Source organism: Natator depressus, chromosome 8 (assembly GCF_965152275.1).
Source record: "Natator depressus isolate rNatDep1 chromosome 8, rNatDep2.hap1, whole genome shotgun sequence".
NCBI classification, from domain to species: domain Eukaryota; kingdom Metazoa; phylum Chordata; order Testudines; family Cheloniidae; genus Natator; species Natator depressus.
Window position 1 is genome coordinate 2,262,420 of NC_134241.1, and position 15,435 is coordinate 2,277,854.

The following is a 15,435-nucleotide window of genomic DNA, read 5'->3' on the forward strand; positions in this document are numbered from 1 at the left end:
ATTTGCACTGGTCAGCTAAAAGTTACTGTGGGAAACTGCCGAAGAATATAGGCAACTTGTTTCTCTTGTGCTTCTCACAACTGCCTGACATAAAATTGGGCGTTTAGTTGTGGCCCTGTGGGTTAGTATGTTAGCTTTTACCAGGAGGTCAAATGCTGGTTCAAGCCACAAGTGAAGGACTTGTTTGTACTTTGGGTCTGAGGTGAGTCAGTGGGAATTGCAGTGAGTATAAAGTGAGGCTGCCCAGGAATGGTGCAGGAGCATTGTGGGCGTGGGGGAGAACCAGTCATGGGTAGTCCACGCTGTGCTGTAACTGCTTCAAGACAGTGCTGTCATTGTCTCTACGTCAGAAATATTAAATTCACTTTCAACTTCAAAACCACAAGAGTGAAAGTGGGACATTCAGGGGACTCTTTGTTCTAGAGTGTCTGTTAGCGACATTGGAAGTTGTGCTGTATGTCTAACTCTGAATTCAGTGCTTTCAAAGTGTACCCAAGTGGTGGGACTTCAGACAGGAATGTCATTAAAGGAAAAGAGAGACAAGGCAGGTGAGGGAATATCTTACACAGAGTTCTTCAGGCCCCGACCTGAAGCTTGTCTCTCACCAATACAAGATATCACCTCCCCCACCATGTTTCTCTAATATCCTGGGACCAACATGGCTACAGCACCACTGCATACATTAAAGAGTAAAGGTCAGCAAAGCCTCTACAAGCTACAAAGAAGCATAAGCAGTATTTTTTAAAGAAATATATCAATGTTAATTTCCTGAGGTCATACAAGGCAGAAAGAAATCTTAAAATAGAATCAGAAACAAAGGGCTAGACAAACTGTTGATTTCATACATGCCAGACTTTTATTTTAAGATGAAGCAAAATAATTAACCCTCTGCATTTTATTTTCACTTTCTCTTCAAAACCCCAACCCAAAGGGGGATGACAGAAGGAGTCACTCTCCTGATCTTGGCCGTGCAGACTGGTTTAATCGAGCTTCAAGTTGTCCATCGGGCATTCCTGCTTAGTATTATTCTCTTCATTGTGGTAGCATCCATCCTTCAGTCCATGTTGGAGATTGCTGATCCCATTGTTCTGGCACTGGGAGCTTCAAGGGACAAGTAAGAAATGGACTTTCTAAACTGAAAGCTATTTAAAACTCTTTTTTGTAGAGGTGAGCGCACTAATGTATGGCCTGATACCTTTTGGTAGCCCACAAGGCTAAGTTAAGGTGGTCCACATTCTTGTAGACTAAAGAATAATAAGGTTAGTATACAGACAGTTCTCATTTCTTTGCTCCTTCTCCTTATCTCCTCCCTGCTCCTTTCTCCCACACACACACACACAGTGATGTTCACCAGCACAGAGATGCTTTGCAACATGATTCCTTCTGCAGAAGGAAAGTGACTTGGGTCGCATGGTCCTAATGAAGACTCATCTGTGAGCATGTCTTACAGTCTGCACAGGATCATGTTGCTCGGCAGCCACTGGCATCAGGAATTGTGTGGGTATTACATGATGCAAGGAAAGTCATCACCCCGCACTGAGCCCTGCTCTTGGCTAAACAAAACCACAGTTCAGCATGTCACGGAAACAGCCAGTTATTTAATAGAATCACGGGGAAAAAAATTCTACTAAGTTGTAATAGTCCATAGATTAACTTCAGGATCCCAAGCTTGTGGGACCGGTTGTAGGCTTGGAATGGGAGGTGTCTATGGAGAGAACCTGAGGAGTGGAAGAAGGGAGTCTTGTGGATGTTTTGATCTGCTGGGTTTTTTCCTGTTATCTTTGATTTCTTTGTGTTTCTTTAAGGAGCTTTATTTGTCTTTGGTGTTCTGGCATGAAACTGCATTTCCTATGTTAATTGCATGTCTCTCTTCGCCTTATGTAATCTGTAAGCGTTCTAAATAAAAGAGGAGGTTTATTTATATCCAGTGAGTCCGTTCGGCTCAGAGGTTGCTTGTGGTCAACACAGTCTCTGTGGCATGTTAACTCTAAATATGCTGACGAAAGGAAAGGGAGTAGAGCCAGGAGATAGTATTTGGTTCTCAAACAACAGTCACTGGTAGCAGCAAATTGTAACTGTTTGCCAGGTCCAAAGCTGAATTTGTAGGGAGTTCTGAACAAATGAGGTGGGGAAAGCCCCTCCCCCCAACCCAGAAGGAATACAGGTATTTACAAAATTCAGTTAATTTTAGAATTTTTTTCTTCTAACCTTAGTTGCAGTCAAATTAGGGTAATTCTCCTGTCTCCTTTCTTCCCTTCTACTATCGCTTGTCAGTTTCAGTGTATCTCTTATTTCTGGAACTAAATGTGTGTAAAAAGACATCAGAGAGAGCTGCCAAGTATCATAGCGAGTAATGACTAGAGGCACTGGAAAGATTTCCAAATGGGATGCGAGTGAAGATATTAGGACTGTGTAGGGGAGAGATTAGTAAAAGGGGTCATGATAGGGGTCTACAAAATAGTGAAGAGCTATGTGTTATAAAAGGGAGGGCACAGCTGGCAGGGCTTTCGCTCTGAGACTCTGGAACTTGCTCCCCTTTGATCTGAAATAGCCTGAATTTGGTTTCTTTTGGGGAATACTGCAAGAGACACCTATCTGAAAAAGTCTTTGGAGAAGGCTGAGGGTATACTTCCTTGATCACGGAGAGGTAGATGGCTGGGCTGTTTGGCTGAGTTCCCGTGGAACCAATTTCAGTGCTGCTGAGGTTTAACTTAATTGTACTTATTTCATGATCAAGTATGTTAAGATAACTAGAGCCTTGGAATAGATGTCTTTATTTTAAAAAATCTAAATACAGTTCATCGCTTTTCATAAGAGCAAGGTGACATCCGTTAATACTGAAAGGCAACAGATTTAAAACAGATAAAAGGAAATACTTTTACACGATGTACAGTCGTCATGTGGCAGTGAGTTCCACAGGTGGTTATAGAGGCTAGCAAAGAGTCTAATAAGAGTCGAAGTATGAGATGTTTTTATGGGGAAACTTCTGCAGGTATACCAGATAGCATTTAAAATAACCTTACAAACCTTTATGCTTCAGCGCATGGACTGCCTGGAGCAGATTACTCCATAATTGTTCTAATGGGATTTCCTGGATTTTCATCTGAAGCATCTGGTATCAGCCTCTGTCAGAGACCAGAGACAATTAGTTTAACCACTGACCTGATCCGCTGTGGCAGTACCTGTGTAACTTATTTGTAGTCTTTAATTTTTGCCTTTGTCTCACTGAGGATGTAGCCTTTCCACTTTGTGCTGAGAAAGGCACAGGGAAGAAAGAACTGAACTTCCATCAGAATAACTGTCTGTTTGTACTGCGAATTAGACTGTACTTGAGGAAATTAAGAATTCCTTTTCGTAAAGTAAAAGCCTTCCGTAGATACATAAGCCACTGTCCTCTCAGTGAGAGGATGCCAGTTGTCTGAATCCCAACCATTGCATTGTTCCTGCAGGAGCCTGTGGAAGCATTTCCGTGCAGTCAGCCTGTGCTTGTTCTTGCTAGTGTTCCCAGCATACATGGCCTACATGATTTGTCAGTTTTTCCACATGGATTTCTGGCTGCTGATCATTATCTCTAGCAGTATTCTAACCTCCCTCCAGGTAAGGCACACTAGCCTCATGGTAGTCATTTATTTTTTTCTCTCCCTAAGGTAACGGGATATGACCAGAACAGTGCTGGGGGGAGTGTTAGAGTGCAGAAGCTGGGATGTAAAATCTTTTATTTATCTCTTCCTGCGGCTAGACTACTCTAGTGCTGGGCTGAGAACACAGGGAACTAAAATATTTGTTGTAAATAATGCTGTAGGATTGGAAGGGCATATTGGTTACAATAATAAGCTTCCAAACTGCACATAGATTGCATCATTATAGGAGACTTCCATGACAGAGGTGATCTGAAAATATATTGGTGTCCAAAACATGCATACATACGTACTTTCCTGTGTGGGGGGGTTGTATCCTCATTTTCATTTTTTAATTCACTATTTAAAAAATAGCTCTTGGAAGCTTGTCATGTGATGTCTTTGTGTGTCTAGTCACTATCCATGTCTCTAAGGGCTTGTCTACATGGCACGGCACTGTGCACAAGAGAAGTGTGATTTCTAAAGTGCACCAACATGTCCCACGCTAACTGGCCCACGTGTAGACCCTTCTGGCATGAACTAAAAGTTCCCTAGTGCACATTAACGTAGTGCTGTTTCAAAGAGTGTTCACACCAATAGGCCTGTGCGCGTTAGAAATCACACCTCTCTAATATGCATTTTCTGTATGGACAAGCCCTAACTACAGCCTTGATTCAGCAAAGCACTTAAGCATGGGTTTCCCTGGTATTTAAGCAGAAGCTTCATGCTTTGTGAGTAGGGATGGATTTAGGTTCTACTTGAAGTTAAGCAAGTACTTGGCTGATTTGGGGTTTATATGCTTCCAGATGAGGGGGGCCCTGTGTGTACTGAACTCTACTTACCCTGGGGACCTGAATGCTGAAACCATGTCATTCTGTCCTCTTTTCAGGTGCTTGGAACACTTTTCATTTATGTGTTGTTTATGGTTGAGGAGTTCAGAAAAGAGCCAGTAGAAAATATGGATGATGTAATTTACTATGTAAACGGCACATACCGGCTGCTGGAATTCCTCGTGGCTCTCTGCGTCGTGGCATACGGCGTCTCGGAGACTATCTTTGGAGAATGGACTGTGATGGGCTCAATGATAATCTTCATCCACTCCTATTACAATGTGTGGCTCCGGGCCCAGCTGGGGTGGAAAAGTTTTCTTCTCCGCAGGGATGCTGTGAATAAGATCAAATCGCTGCCCACTGCCACAGAGGAGCAGCTGGAGCAACACAATGATATCTGTGCCATCTGCTACCAGGTTTGCAATTCAAGTAGTAGAACTGTAGGGGAGTGACTCTTATTAACATACCTTTGGATGGTGTGGAGTTAGTCTCCGGTGCTGTAACGAGTGCAGTGACTTTGGTTGTGTTTCAGTTGCAATCCCCACAGAGTTCTGCTGTGTGTAATTTGGCTTAGTGCAGAATTGGAGGGAGTCCTTGCATTGGAAACCTAGAACAAACTAACATGGAAATTAAGGAATTTAAATAGACCAGAATAGCCTTTTTCTCGTTTGTTTTTTGCTTTTTTTTAAAATCGGTTTTCAGATTTAACTAAAGCAAGTGTCATACTCTTGAACGTATCTGAGGTTCTGAAGCATTTCCAGTGAGTATGGGCCAAGCTAGTCTCTCTAGTAGAACCAAACAGTGACTTTTTTTTTTCAATTGGGGAGATTTCTCTTACGGCTTCCTGTAAGGTTGTATGTACACCGCTAGCCAATGTGTCGTACGGTTTCGTAGAAACAATTCAGTCTCCATGGATTGTTAATTCCCACTCTTGCTTAATTTAAAACACTGGTTATAAAAGAAAAATAAACCTGATTACTGTAAGGGGAAGGATTTAACATAAGCCAACAGAAGTAAGGAAGTTAGAAGTTAACACTGGAAGCACTATCTTTACCACACTTTGTGCTTTGGAAAAAAGAAAAAAATACAGGTGTGCTTCTTTCCTCCCTGGGAAATCATGTTTGTTGTGAATGGAAGTGAGAGAGTAACCCTAGGATGAATGCAGCATGATTTTATTAAGATTGGATTGGCTCCAAACTTGGTTTCAGTGATCTGAAATGTTTATTTAAAACAAAAGCTTACTTTGCATTTGAGTAAAAATCCCTGGTCTCTCCTCAGTGCCTTAGGTCTAGGCACTTCATTTCTACTCTGCTGCTCTCACACCATGGTGGTTACAAGTGGACTATTGGGTTTGTCTTTCCACCTAGTACTTTGTAACCCAGACCCTACAACTACTTCCACAAAGCGTTGTAAATAACAGTTCCTTTGTGCTTGCTTTTAATCTGTATGGGGCTAACTTCCATGGGGTTGCAATTGTTTTGTCATCAGCCTCATGAGGCTGGGTACCTGAGTTCTGTCACTTTTTTTCCTCTGGAAACTTACTGGTCTTGTGCCTGTTGAAAGTTATGTGGAGGTTTGTGTGTATGTAGAAAAATCATTACACGTCTTGCCTTAGAATTTTCATCTCTCAGAGTAAACTTGAGGTCAGGTGGAGTATGTAGGGTAGTTCTGGGAGGACAGGTGTTTGGCTGTTGTGTGACATCTTGATTTTTATTATTTTCAGGACATGAAATCTGCTGTGATCACACCATGCAGCCATTTCTTTCATTCTGGTTGTCTTAAGAAATGGCTGTATGTGCAAGAGACCTGTCCTTTGTGCCACTGTCAACTTAAAAACCCCTCACAGCCACCAGGACTGGCACCAGAGCCAGCTCCACAGCCAAACCCTGGAGCAGAGCAAAATACTGGTCATCAGGAAGCAACTGAACATCTTGGTGTTGAACACCAGGAGGAGAGAAATCTAAAAGAGAGCCCTAGTGATCGTAACGGACAGGTGGCTGAAGGGCCAGATCACCAGGAGCACTCTCAGGATGCCAAGAATGATTCTCAGAATCTGGATTGTGACACGTGTCCGTCTGAGGCCAGCCAGGGGGAGATTATTGTGGAGGAACCGATTGGAGGCCAGGAGGAGGTTCTCACTCAGGACCCGAGACTTTCTATCCAGTTCTGAAGTGGCAGAAGATGATGTAGGAACAGACCCATGTCAGAGACCCGTGCCTGACTCAGCAGAGCGAACTTACCCTTCCACAATTGTGAAAAAGTTTAGCAATTAATGCTAGTCGAAACGTAAAATCCCATGCTGATTTTTTGTGGGCTGCCTGGTAGAGGCAATTCCAAAGCGATTCAACAGAAATGACTTCAGAAACTGCTTCTGAACTGCAAGGGAGGGAGAAACTGGAAACAAATGACATGGACATAGAGTATTTTCAGGGGGCGGGTGAGGGGGAAGGAGGAGAAGTAGGAGGGTGTGAGGTGTGAAAGAAACACAACCATTAGCTTGTGTTTGGGGTGGGGAGGAAGAATCACACTGAACCATGTCCCAGGGTACCAGTGAGAGATGCTCGAATGCTTTGGCCTGTTTTTCTGCATTGACTGGAGCGCAGCCATGATTACTGACAAAATTTTGTACAGCACTGAAGCCAAAATCAAAGATGTAACAGCATTGATTGTATTGGAAGATGGAAGCACTCTAATACATTGCGTGTATGCATTGGGTATTTTTGGTGGGGCAATTACATTTGCATTCATGTAATCTATAGTGACTCTTGACTTTTATGACGGAGTCTTCAATATTTTGATGTATATGAAACTTTTGTTAATATATTATGCACAGTATGGGCCATGTGAAGTAAACTAAAGCTCTAATGAACACTTTGCCCTTCACTGCAAAGTGCAGGAGAGAGTGGGATGAGTTTTAGGGCACAGATAGCGGCCTTGCAATACTGTTTGATCCTGTGTAATGTTTAATTCTTGCAGCTGAATTGAAACAGTGTTAAACTCTGGCAATATTTGCACTTTGGGAATGAGTACAGAAACGTGTATGATCAAACGCCGCAAATGCCACTTTTAAAGCTGTTGTTAGAATTTGCACCTTTATTCTTTGACACGCATGTGTCCATACTTAAATTTTTACATTCATCACGGCTTCAGATAGAACTAGGGATGGGAGGGGGGAGTGGGGGCAGGAAATTTTTTATGTGAATTTTGATATGAAAAGAAACTAGTCACTTATTTATACAATAGGCTTGGCTCTGAAGTGTTTTTTTCAAAATTGATATTCTTAACGTGAAATGTGATATGATTTTATTTTTAGTAGTAAATTTGGATGTAGACGAGCAGACCTAGCTGAATGTCTTAATAAATTACATTTGAAGATTTTTATATTTGGTGATGTGATTCTTAAGCAGAAGGTGGTACCTGAATTATATGTGCATGCAGACTGACTGCATTCCCCTCTGAGCTCAGCAGATCTGATACTCACTCCCACGTGTGTTACAGTGCTGTTCTAGCCAAAGACCGTTCCAGTTGTTAAAACCTGTCATTGCCACCAGTGCCTTAACCTAGAGGAGCAACTACAAAACGGTATGTTTTGTTCTCTCTGCCCTGCCCCCCCCCCCCCCCCCAGCCTAAGCATGCTGCTTCCCACAGTGCTACTGGTCCCCACAGCAAATACTTCGACCTGGGCTCTCGCCTGAGAGTTGAAAATATCAATGGCAAGAGCCTGCTTCAGTGTCTTCCGTTTTTAATGTACTGCCATGTCTCCTTAGTGAGTGACGGTAACATTTGCCATATGCTTCTTTGACCATTGTGACTCACTGGCTTATTAATTAAGTAGAATTCAGTGGAAAAATAGGGAGAAACTTTCATTGATTTGTCACTTTTAAAATTTTTTCTTCATCAGTATAGTGCGTCAGTGGCAGACAGTCAAACTCTCCTTCATCCTTGTTTTCCGTGATAGCCTGACCTCTCCCAAAACAAAGTCCACAATTGTACAGTTCCAAATGTTTCACTTTTGATGCCCATATTTAGACATGCTTCACTGCAACCAATTTTAAGTTATTGGAGGTGTAAGGGTTGCGGATGGGCCCTGCATAGGATCCTAACAGGGTACTGATCAGTATTATAAAACACAAATTTCCTCTCATTTCCTAGGGCGTGTTTTTAGCCAGAACCATGTACTCCAAAATCCAGGTCCTCAGTCATGTGCCAGAAGGTGCCAAGCAAAGCTCTCAGGGCTGATGTGAAGAAGTTCTGATCCGTGTGAGATCTGTCTGTTCCACTGATGCACAGGGAGCAAAGCTGTAGGAGGGGAAGGGATAAGGCAGAGCCCCAGGTGTCTAGGGAGGCAACAAGGAAACAAGATGACCCAAGAGAAGCGTGGTGGGAGAGAAGGAGAGATCAAAGCACAAACACCCACTTGAGGTATCTGTGAGATCATCAAAAACATTGTGAACTAAAAGTTCATCAGTTTCAAGTTTTTATACTTGGAGAAAATGTTCCTGACACTCTGCCTCTCCCCCCATATGATTCCTAGGCCAGTGCCCCATCCCCTAGATTATGCTGCCCACAGGGGTGGGATTTGATTTATTAATATTTATAATCGGAAGGGTGTTCACTATCAGATTATAACTCAGATGAAAATTTGGGCGTAAACCGCTTGAATATCCCTTAAAAGGAAAATTTGTATATATATATATTTTTTTTCCGGGAAAGCTAAACAGACTAAGTTGAAGGAACTCTGCTTGGTCCAAAATGAACTCTTACAAGAAAATCAATACCAAAACACGAACCAAAGTACTGTCCATTAACATACTGGTTTAAAAATTCCATGGAATCTGCTATTTTCAATACTTCCCCTGCAGTGTTTGCAACCCAGATGTGCTGCATTGAGTGTAACTAAATCAGAATGAAACTGACGTCGCTGGGTTTTTTTGCTCTATCACAGAGAAATGCTTTAAAGTAAGCAATGTAAATAGTGAAAAGTAGATTTGATTTTAAATTTGAATTCCAATTTTGAGACACTAGTGCAGTGGGACACAGGTAAAAATATTGGTTTACTATATATTGGCAGTTCTCAAACTGCTGTGGCTCGTGGTCTGCTGGTAATCTACAAGCACTTGCTAGGGGTCCCTGCTGATTTGGGGGGTTTAAACCTGCTCTCCCCTTGGGTGTCTGGTCCCTGATTGTCACACATAGGGCAGGCTCTATTTCCAGCTGTTAAACAAGCAGTCAAAAATACCTTTTTGAATACCTCCCTCATACCACTTTTCTGTGTAAGCACTGGCGGTAGCTGTCCCAAGGATGTTTTCCCATCACAAATGGAAGAGATAATTCTATGCAACTGCAGTTAAGGAGGGGGAAATGGTTTTATGGGCCATCTATTAAAATCTGGTCCACTCTCAAAGGAGCCCAATTTTCAGACGCACTGAGCACTCACCCACTGAAAAGCAGGCACCTGGAAATCGCCCACCCAACAATTGAGGTTACTCCACCTGGCGTACCTGATCAAACAGAAATGCCAAGTAGAGTGCGCGTGAACTGATTGCAGTCCAAAATAGCTTGGTATGACCTAGTGGCCTCACTTGCCCGTGGAACAAGAGAGATGACACATCACCATGTGCCAACCATGTGGAGATCTTAAGGGACGATGTTCAATTATATCCAACTCATGAGCTCTCTCTGGTCTTACCTGGACTAAAGAAACCGGTTATGTTTGAAAATGCTTTAGCTAATGCTTTTTTAAAACACCCCTTTGCACCTCCTGTCGAGATGCTTTAGTGCTTTTAAATGTAACTAGCTGGTCCTGGTGGACGCTCGACTCCTTATGTGCATAATCGTGTTTAAGATCATAACAACTAGCATGCCGGAAAAGCCGGACTCTCTTCCTAGTCATGACAAGGCCTATGGCTGGTTTGTTTGTAGCCATAATCATTTATTACTGTACTGTGTGAGCCCTGGATGCTAGTGTTAAAGACTTTTTGTGTTACCTGGTATGGCGTTGATGCAAATGTCCAGTGAAGAGAAGTCTCAAACACCCCAAGCCATGCAAAGCCCAGGTCTTTGCTATGAAGAAACAAAGCAGTGATTTGGTTATAAACCATTCAGGAAACTCACTGTACAACTTTAAACTGTTTTTTATGAATCTTTTGCAAATGAACAATAGCACATATGAACATTGTAAAGAAACAAGGAGCCATGACCTAGTAAGTCTGGCTTTGAGGGGAGTTGCTTTAAATGCAATTGAGTTCTTAGCAGACTAGAGGACAATAAACAGTATCAACCACAGGGCATGCCTGCAGGCGTACAAAGCCAGAAGAGCCATTCTGGTTAAAAGGGCACACTGCAAAAGAAAGGAACCGGTCTTAGAATGCAGTTTTTGCCCACAGTCATTATTTCCAAGACGCTGATGTTTCTCGTCCTTAATGTTACCAGTTTCAGCTGCAGCCAAAGGCCAGAAGGTCCTTAGAATTTGCACAAACAGATATGAAGTGTTTGAGACGGGAGAGTTGTTAAAATAGTTCATTTACAAGAGTGCAATATACCAAAAACAACGGATCTTAATAGGAGGGGAGATACGTCCCATATCATCTTTTCTTTGTAAATTAAATATATTTTTAATGGACCATCGCACACTTTTTAAACAATCTGTTCACTGCAAGCTTGGGGGAAAAATCCCTGCTGGAATGCAGAGGGATTAAGTTTTATTTATTTTCCCTGCTAAGAGCTGTATTGTGCAATTTAAAAGGAAATGTCCTTGAAAGATGTTTCTCCATAAGCTATTTCAAGCTTTGTTTGTTTTTAGATGGAAATTAATTTCTCAAAGGCCCTGCACATTGGGAAGTTTGTGTTAAGTGCAGCAAAATGAGAAAGGACAGCCTGTTAAAATGAGAAACATTGTTTTCAAAATAAAACTTTTAAGGCCCTACATGTTTGAGATTCTGTACTTTGTCTGTCTAATCATCTTGCTGAAATATGGGACGTTCACAATGATGCTGAGTTACAGAGGACAAAAGGCAGGCCAGAAAAAGTTGCCAGGGAGCAGGAAAAATCATAGTTATTCCCTAATGTGTTCAAAGTTCACAGTATTGCTAAAGCTATTCCTTAGACTGTGCATAGTACTTGGATTGGGGCAAGAACCATCTTTTTGTTCCGTGTTAGTACAGACTCTAGTGCAACGGACTAGGGCTTCGAGGCACTATTGCAACGCAATTTAATAATTGCTAAAGTAGTTTGCAAAACCTGGGCCCCGTCCTGCAATCACCACTCAGCTGAGCAAGTCGCTCACACGGCTGCGGTAGTCACAATGGTTAGTGTCTGTGAAATCGATGGTCTACTTGTCTGAGTAAAAATTACTCCAATTAGTGAGCAGTTCAGAATTGGGCCCGGACTTGCTAAAGAAAACCATTTTACTATCTAGCAATACAGGTGAAGCACATTAGGGAAGGTTATTACACTGTTTCAGGAACCGATTTTGTTATAGTCAAATTCCAAGTTCTCACATATTAAGGATTTTATTTTCTGTACTATTACTTTACAAGCAGGCTTCCAAAGAGTAAACAGGTGTTTGCTTCAGCACGATATCCCCAAGAACCATAACTGGGAGCAGTCAGACATTTCTAGGATTAGTAACAATTCAGCCAAAGCTCCAACTGGCAGCTTCTCTTTTAAAAAAAAAAAAAAAAAAAAAAAATTTACAGTAGCACCCAGTAGTCGTGAACAGGAGCCCCGTAGCGCTAGAAGTCGTAGCAACGTGTATCAGAGAGACAATCCTTGCCCTAAAGAGCTGGGCAGGGAATTGACAGGTTTTGGGTGTACCAAGGAGGACAGATTTTCTGTTCCGAAGCGGATCCTGCATGTCCATAATTAGCTCTCATCCCTGAACTCTGAAGTGCCCTGGGATTTTCTTAGCTCTGTTTTCTTTCACTGAGTGGGGCACATGTGAGATTTATTTTGAGAGTTTTATGCCCCATCACTTCTAGCCCCTTCTCCAGAATCCTAGGGTTGCCAACTTTCTGCTGGCGCAAAACTGAACACCATTGCCCCCTGCCCCTCCCCTCCTCTGAGGCCCCACCCCTTCTCTGAGGCCTTGCCCCCGACTCACTCCATCCTCCCCTCCCTCTTTTGCTCACTTTTGCCACCCTCCCTCCCTCATTTTCACCAGGCTGGCTCAGGGGCCTAGGGTGCAGGAGGGGATGAGGGCTCCGGCTGGGGGTGCGGGCTCTTGTCTGGGGCCAGAAATGAGGAGTTCAGAGTGTGGGAGGGGGCTCCAGGCTGAGTCAATGAGTTGGGATGTGAGAGGGGGTGAGGACTCTGGCTGGGGGTGCAGCCAGGGATGAGGGGTTTGGGGTGCAGGAGGGGGCTCTGGGCTGGGACTGAGGGGTTTGGAGGGCGGGAGTGGGATCAGGGTTAGGGCAGGGGATTGGGGTACAAGAGGGAACTCAGGGGTGCAGGCTCCAGGTGGTGTTTACCTCAAGCAGCTCCTGGAAGCAGCAGCATGTCCCCCTTCTGGTTCCTATGCAGAGGCATGGCCAGGCAGCTCTGCACACTGCCCCGTCCACAGGTGCTGCCCCCGCAGTTCCCGTCTAATGGGAGCTGTGGGGGTGGCACTTAAGGCAGGGGCAGCTTGCAGAGCCCCCTGGCTACCTCTATGCATAGGAGCTGGGGAGGGAGGGACACATAGAACCATAGAATATCAGGGTTGGAAGGGACCTCAGGAGGTCATCTAGTCCAACCCCCCGCTCAAAGCAGGACCAACCCCAACTAAATCATCCCAGCCGGGGCTTTGTCAAGCCTGATCTTAAAAACCACAAAGGAAGGAGATTCCACAACCTCCCTAGGTAACCCATTCCAGTGCTTCACCACCCTCCTACTAAAAAAGGTTTTGTTTTCTTATATACAACCTAGACCTCCCCCACTGCAACTTGAGACCATTACTCCTTGTTCTGTCATCTGCCACGACTGAGAACAGCCGAGCTCCATCCTCTTTGGAACCACTTTCCAGTTAGTTGAAGGCTGCTATCAAATCCCCCCTCACTCTTCTCTTCTGCAGACTAACTAACCCCAGTTCCCTCAGCCTCTCCTCGCAAATCATGTGCCCCAGCCCCCTAATCATTTTCGTTGCCCTCTGCTGGACTGTCTCCAATTTGTCTAAACCCCTTCTGTAGTTGCGGGACCAAAATTGGATGCAATATTCCAGGTGTGGCCTCACCAGTGCCGAATAGAGGGGAATAATCACTTCCCTCGATCTGCTGGCAATGCTCCTACTAATGCAGCCCAATATGCCGTTGGCCTTCTTGGCAACAAGGGCACACTGTTGACTCATATCCAGCTTCTCATCCACTGTAACCCCTAGGTCCTTTTCTGCAGAACTGCTGCCAAGCCATTCGGTCCCAGCCTGTAGCCATGCATGGGATTCTTCCATCCAAAGTGCAGGAGTCTGCACTTGTCCTTGTTGAACCTTATCCGATTTCTTTTGGCCCAACCCTCTAATTTGTCTAGTTTACCCTATCCCTACTCTCCAGCATATCTACCTCTCCCCCCAGCTTAGTGTCATCCGCGAACTTGCTGAGGGTGCAATTAATCCCATCATCCAGATCATGGATAAAGATGTTGAACAAAACCGAGCTTGATACCGGCTGCCAACTAGATATCGAGCCATTGATCACTACCCATTGAGCCCGACAATCTAGCCAGCTCTCTGTCCATCTTATAGTCTATTCATCCAGCCCATACTTCTTTAACTTGCTGGCAAGAATACTGTGGGAGACTATACCAAAAGCTTTGCTAAAGTCAAGGTATATCACGTTCACCACTTCCCGGGAGCCACGCAGCGCAGAGGTTAGCAGGCAGCCTGCCAGCCCCGCTGCATGGCGCCGCCAACCGGACAGTCAATGGCCAGTCAGTGGTGCTGACCAGAGCCGCCAGGATCCCTTTCTGAGCGGGTGTTCTGGTCTTTGTGCCTTTCTGGCTTCTGCCAGTGCAGCTCCATTGAAACCAGGTTGCTGGCACATCCTCCGCGGGTGTGAGTGCTACAGGGTGGAAGAACAAATGCAAGGGGCTTTATTGTGAATTCCTCTGGTGGGTGACAGGCCAGATGGGTCTGCCCTGGACACCTCTCCTCGGCCCCAGGGGAACCCCCCACCACTCTGGGGCAGGGTGGATTGGGGACAACCCCCAGAACCAGGCAGTGCTCCCCATGGACATGGAAATGCCAAGGCCAGGTTCATATGGGGAGAGTTGGGTCCATGAGCTGTAGGAGGTACGGGCTGGCCTTGTAGTTGTTGGTCAGTGGTTGGTTACACAATGTTGAGGGTGCCTGACCTTTATGGCAGTGCAGCCATCTCTCCCTGAAATTATAAAGTAGCTGCAAAATTATTCTGTCCAGCCTCAGACCTTAAGAATGTGGTTAATTACTCTGGTGTTGGCAGCCTTGGAATTTAAGCTTGCTCACCAAAGTCTCCGTGCACTGCCAAGGGTTAAAACCATGGTGCTGGGATGCAGGGCTTGTGCAGATGGGATGCTGTTACAACTACTCTTTCCCCAAAGTATTAAAGAAGACCTAGAACTAGTGGATTTTGCTGGGCGTCGCTCTCCAGCCAAACTTATTGCCAGTTCTACATTCACTCTGCACTCAATTTCAAGCAAACTGTGTCCCTACTTGAGTTCCTCTTCCCTGCTGCTCTCGGACTTCTTCAGTCAGCCATTTGCATAGGGCTGCATCCTCAGGTGGGTTAGCATCTTTGCATGGATTCCGGCCCTTGCAGAGACGCACTGCACCTCATCCACCAACCACACCACTGACACTCCTGTACCAACACCAGGGTTTTCCTGGAGGAACATATCTGCACCTAGGGTGGAACTGGTCCCACAGCAGGCAGCCAGTGCAAGGCATGTGTTCCACTTAGGTTGCTAGGCAGGTCATTTAACGGACCTCTGGAAAGCCCTCAGTCACCTGGTGATGGGCACAATTCAAGACCCTGAATAGAACG

General features: G+C 44.5%; 1 protein-coding gene across 2 annotated transcripts in view; it reads left to right on the forward strand.

Moving 5' to 3' along the window:
- RNF145 (ring finger protein 145) overlaps positions 1–7,794 on the forward strand; it is a 56,047-nt gene extending 48,253 nt beyond the window's left edge. For both annotated transcript variants that reach the window (XM_074960203.1, XM_074960202.1), the window contains exons 8-11: positions 932–1,114; positions 3,450–3,597; positions 4,507–4,863; positions 6,171–7,794. In XM_074960203.1, the coding sequence (XP_074816304.1) occupies positions 932–1,114; positions 3,450–3,597; positions 4,507–4,863; positions 6,171–6,617 (1,135 nt within the window). In that variant the 3' untranslated portion in view covers positions 6,618–7,794. The remainder of the gene's footprint in view (positions 1–931; positions 1,115–3,449; positions 3,598–4,506; positions 4,864–6,170) is intronic.
- Positions 7,795–15,435: the final 7,641 nt, after the last annotated feature.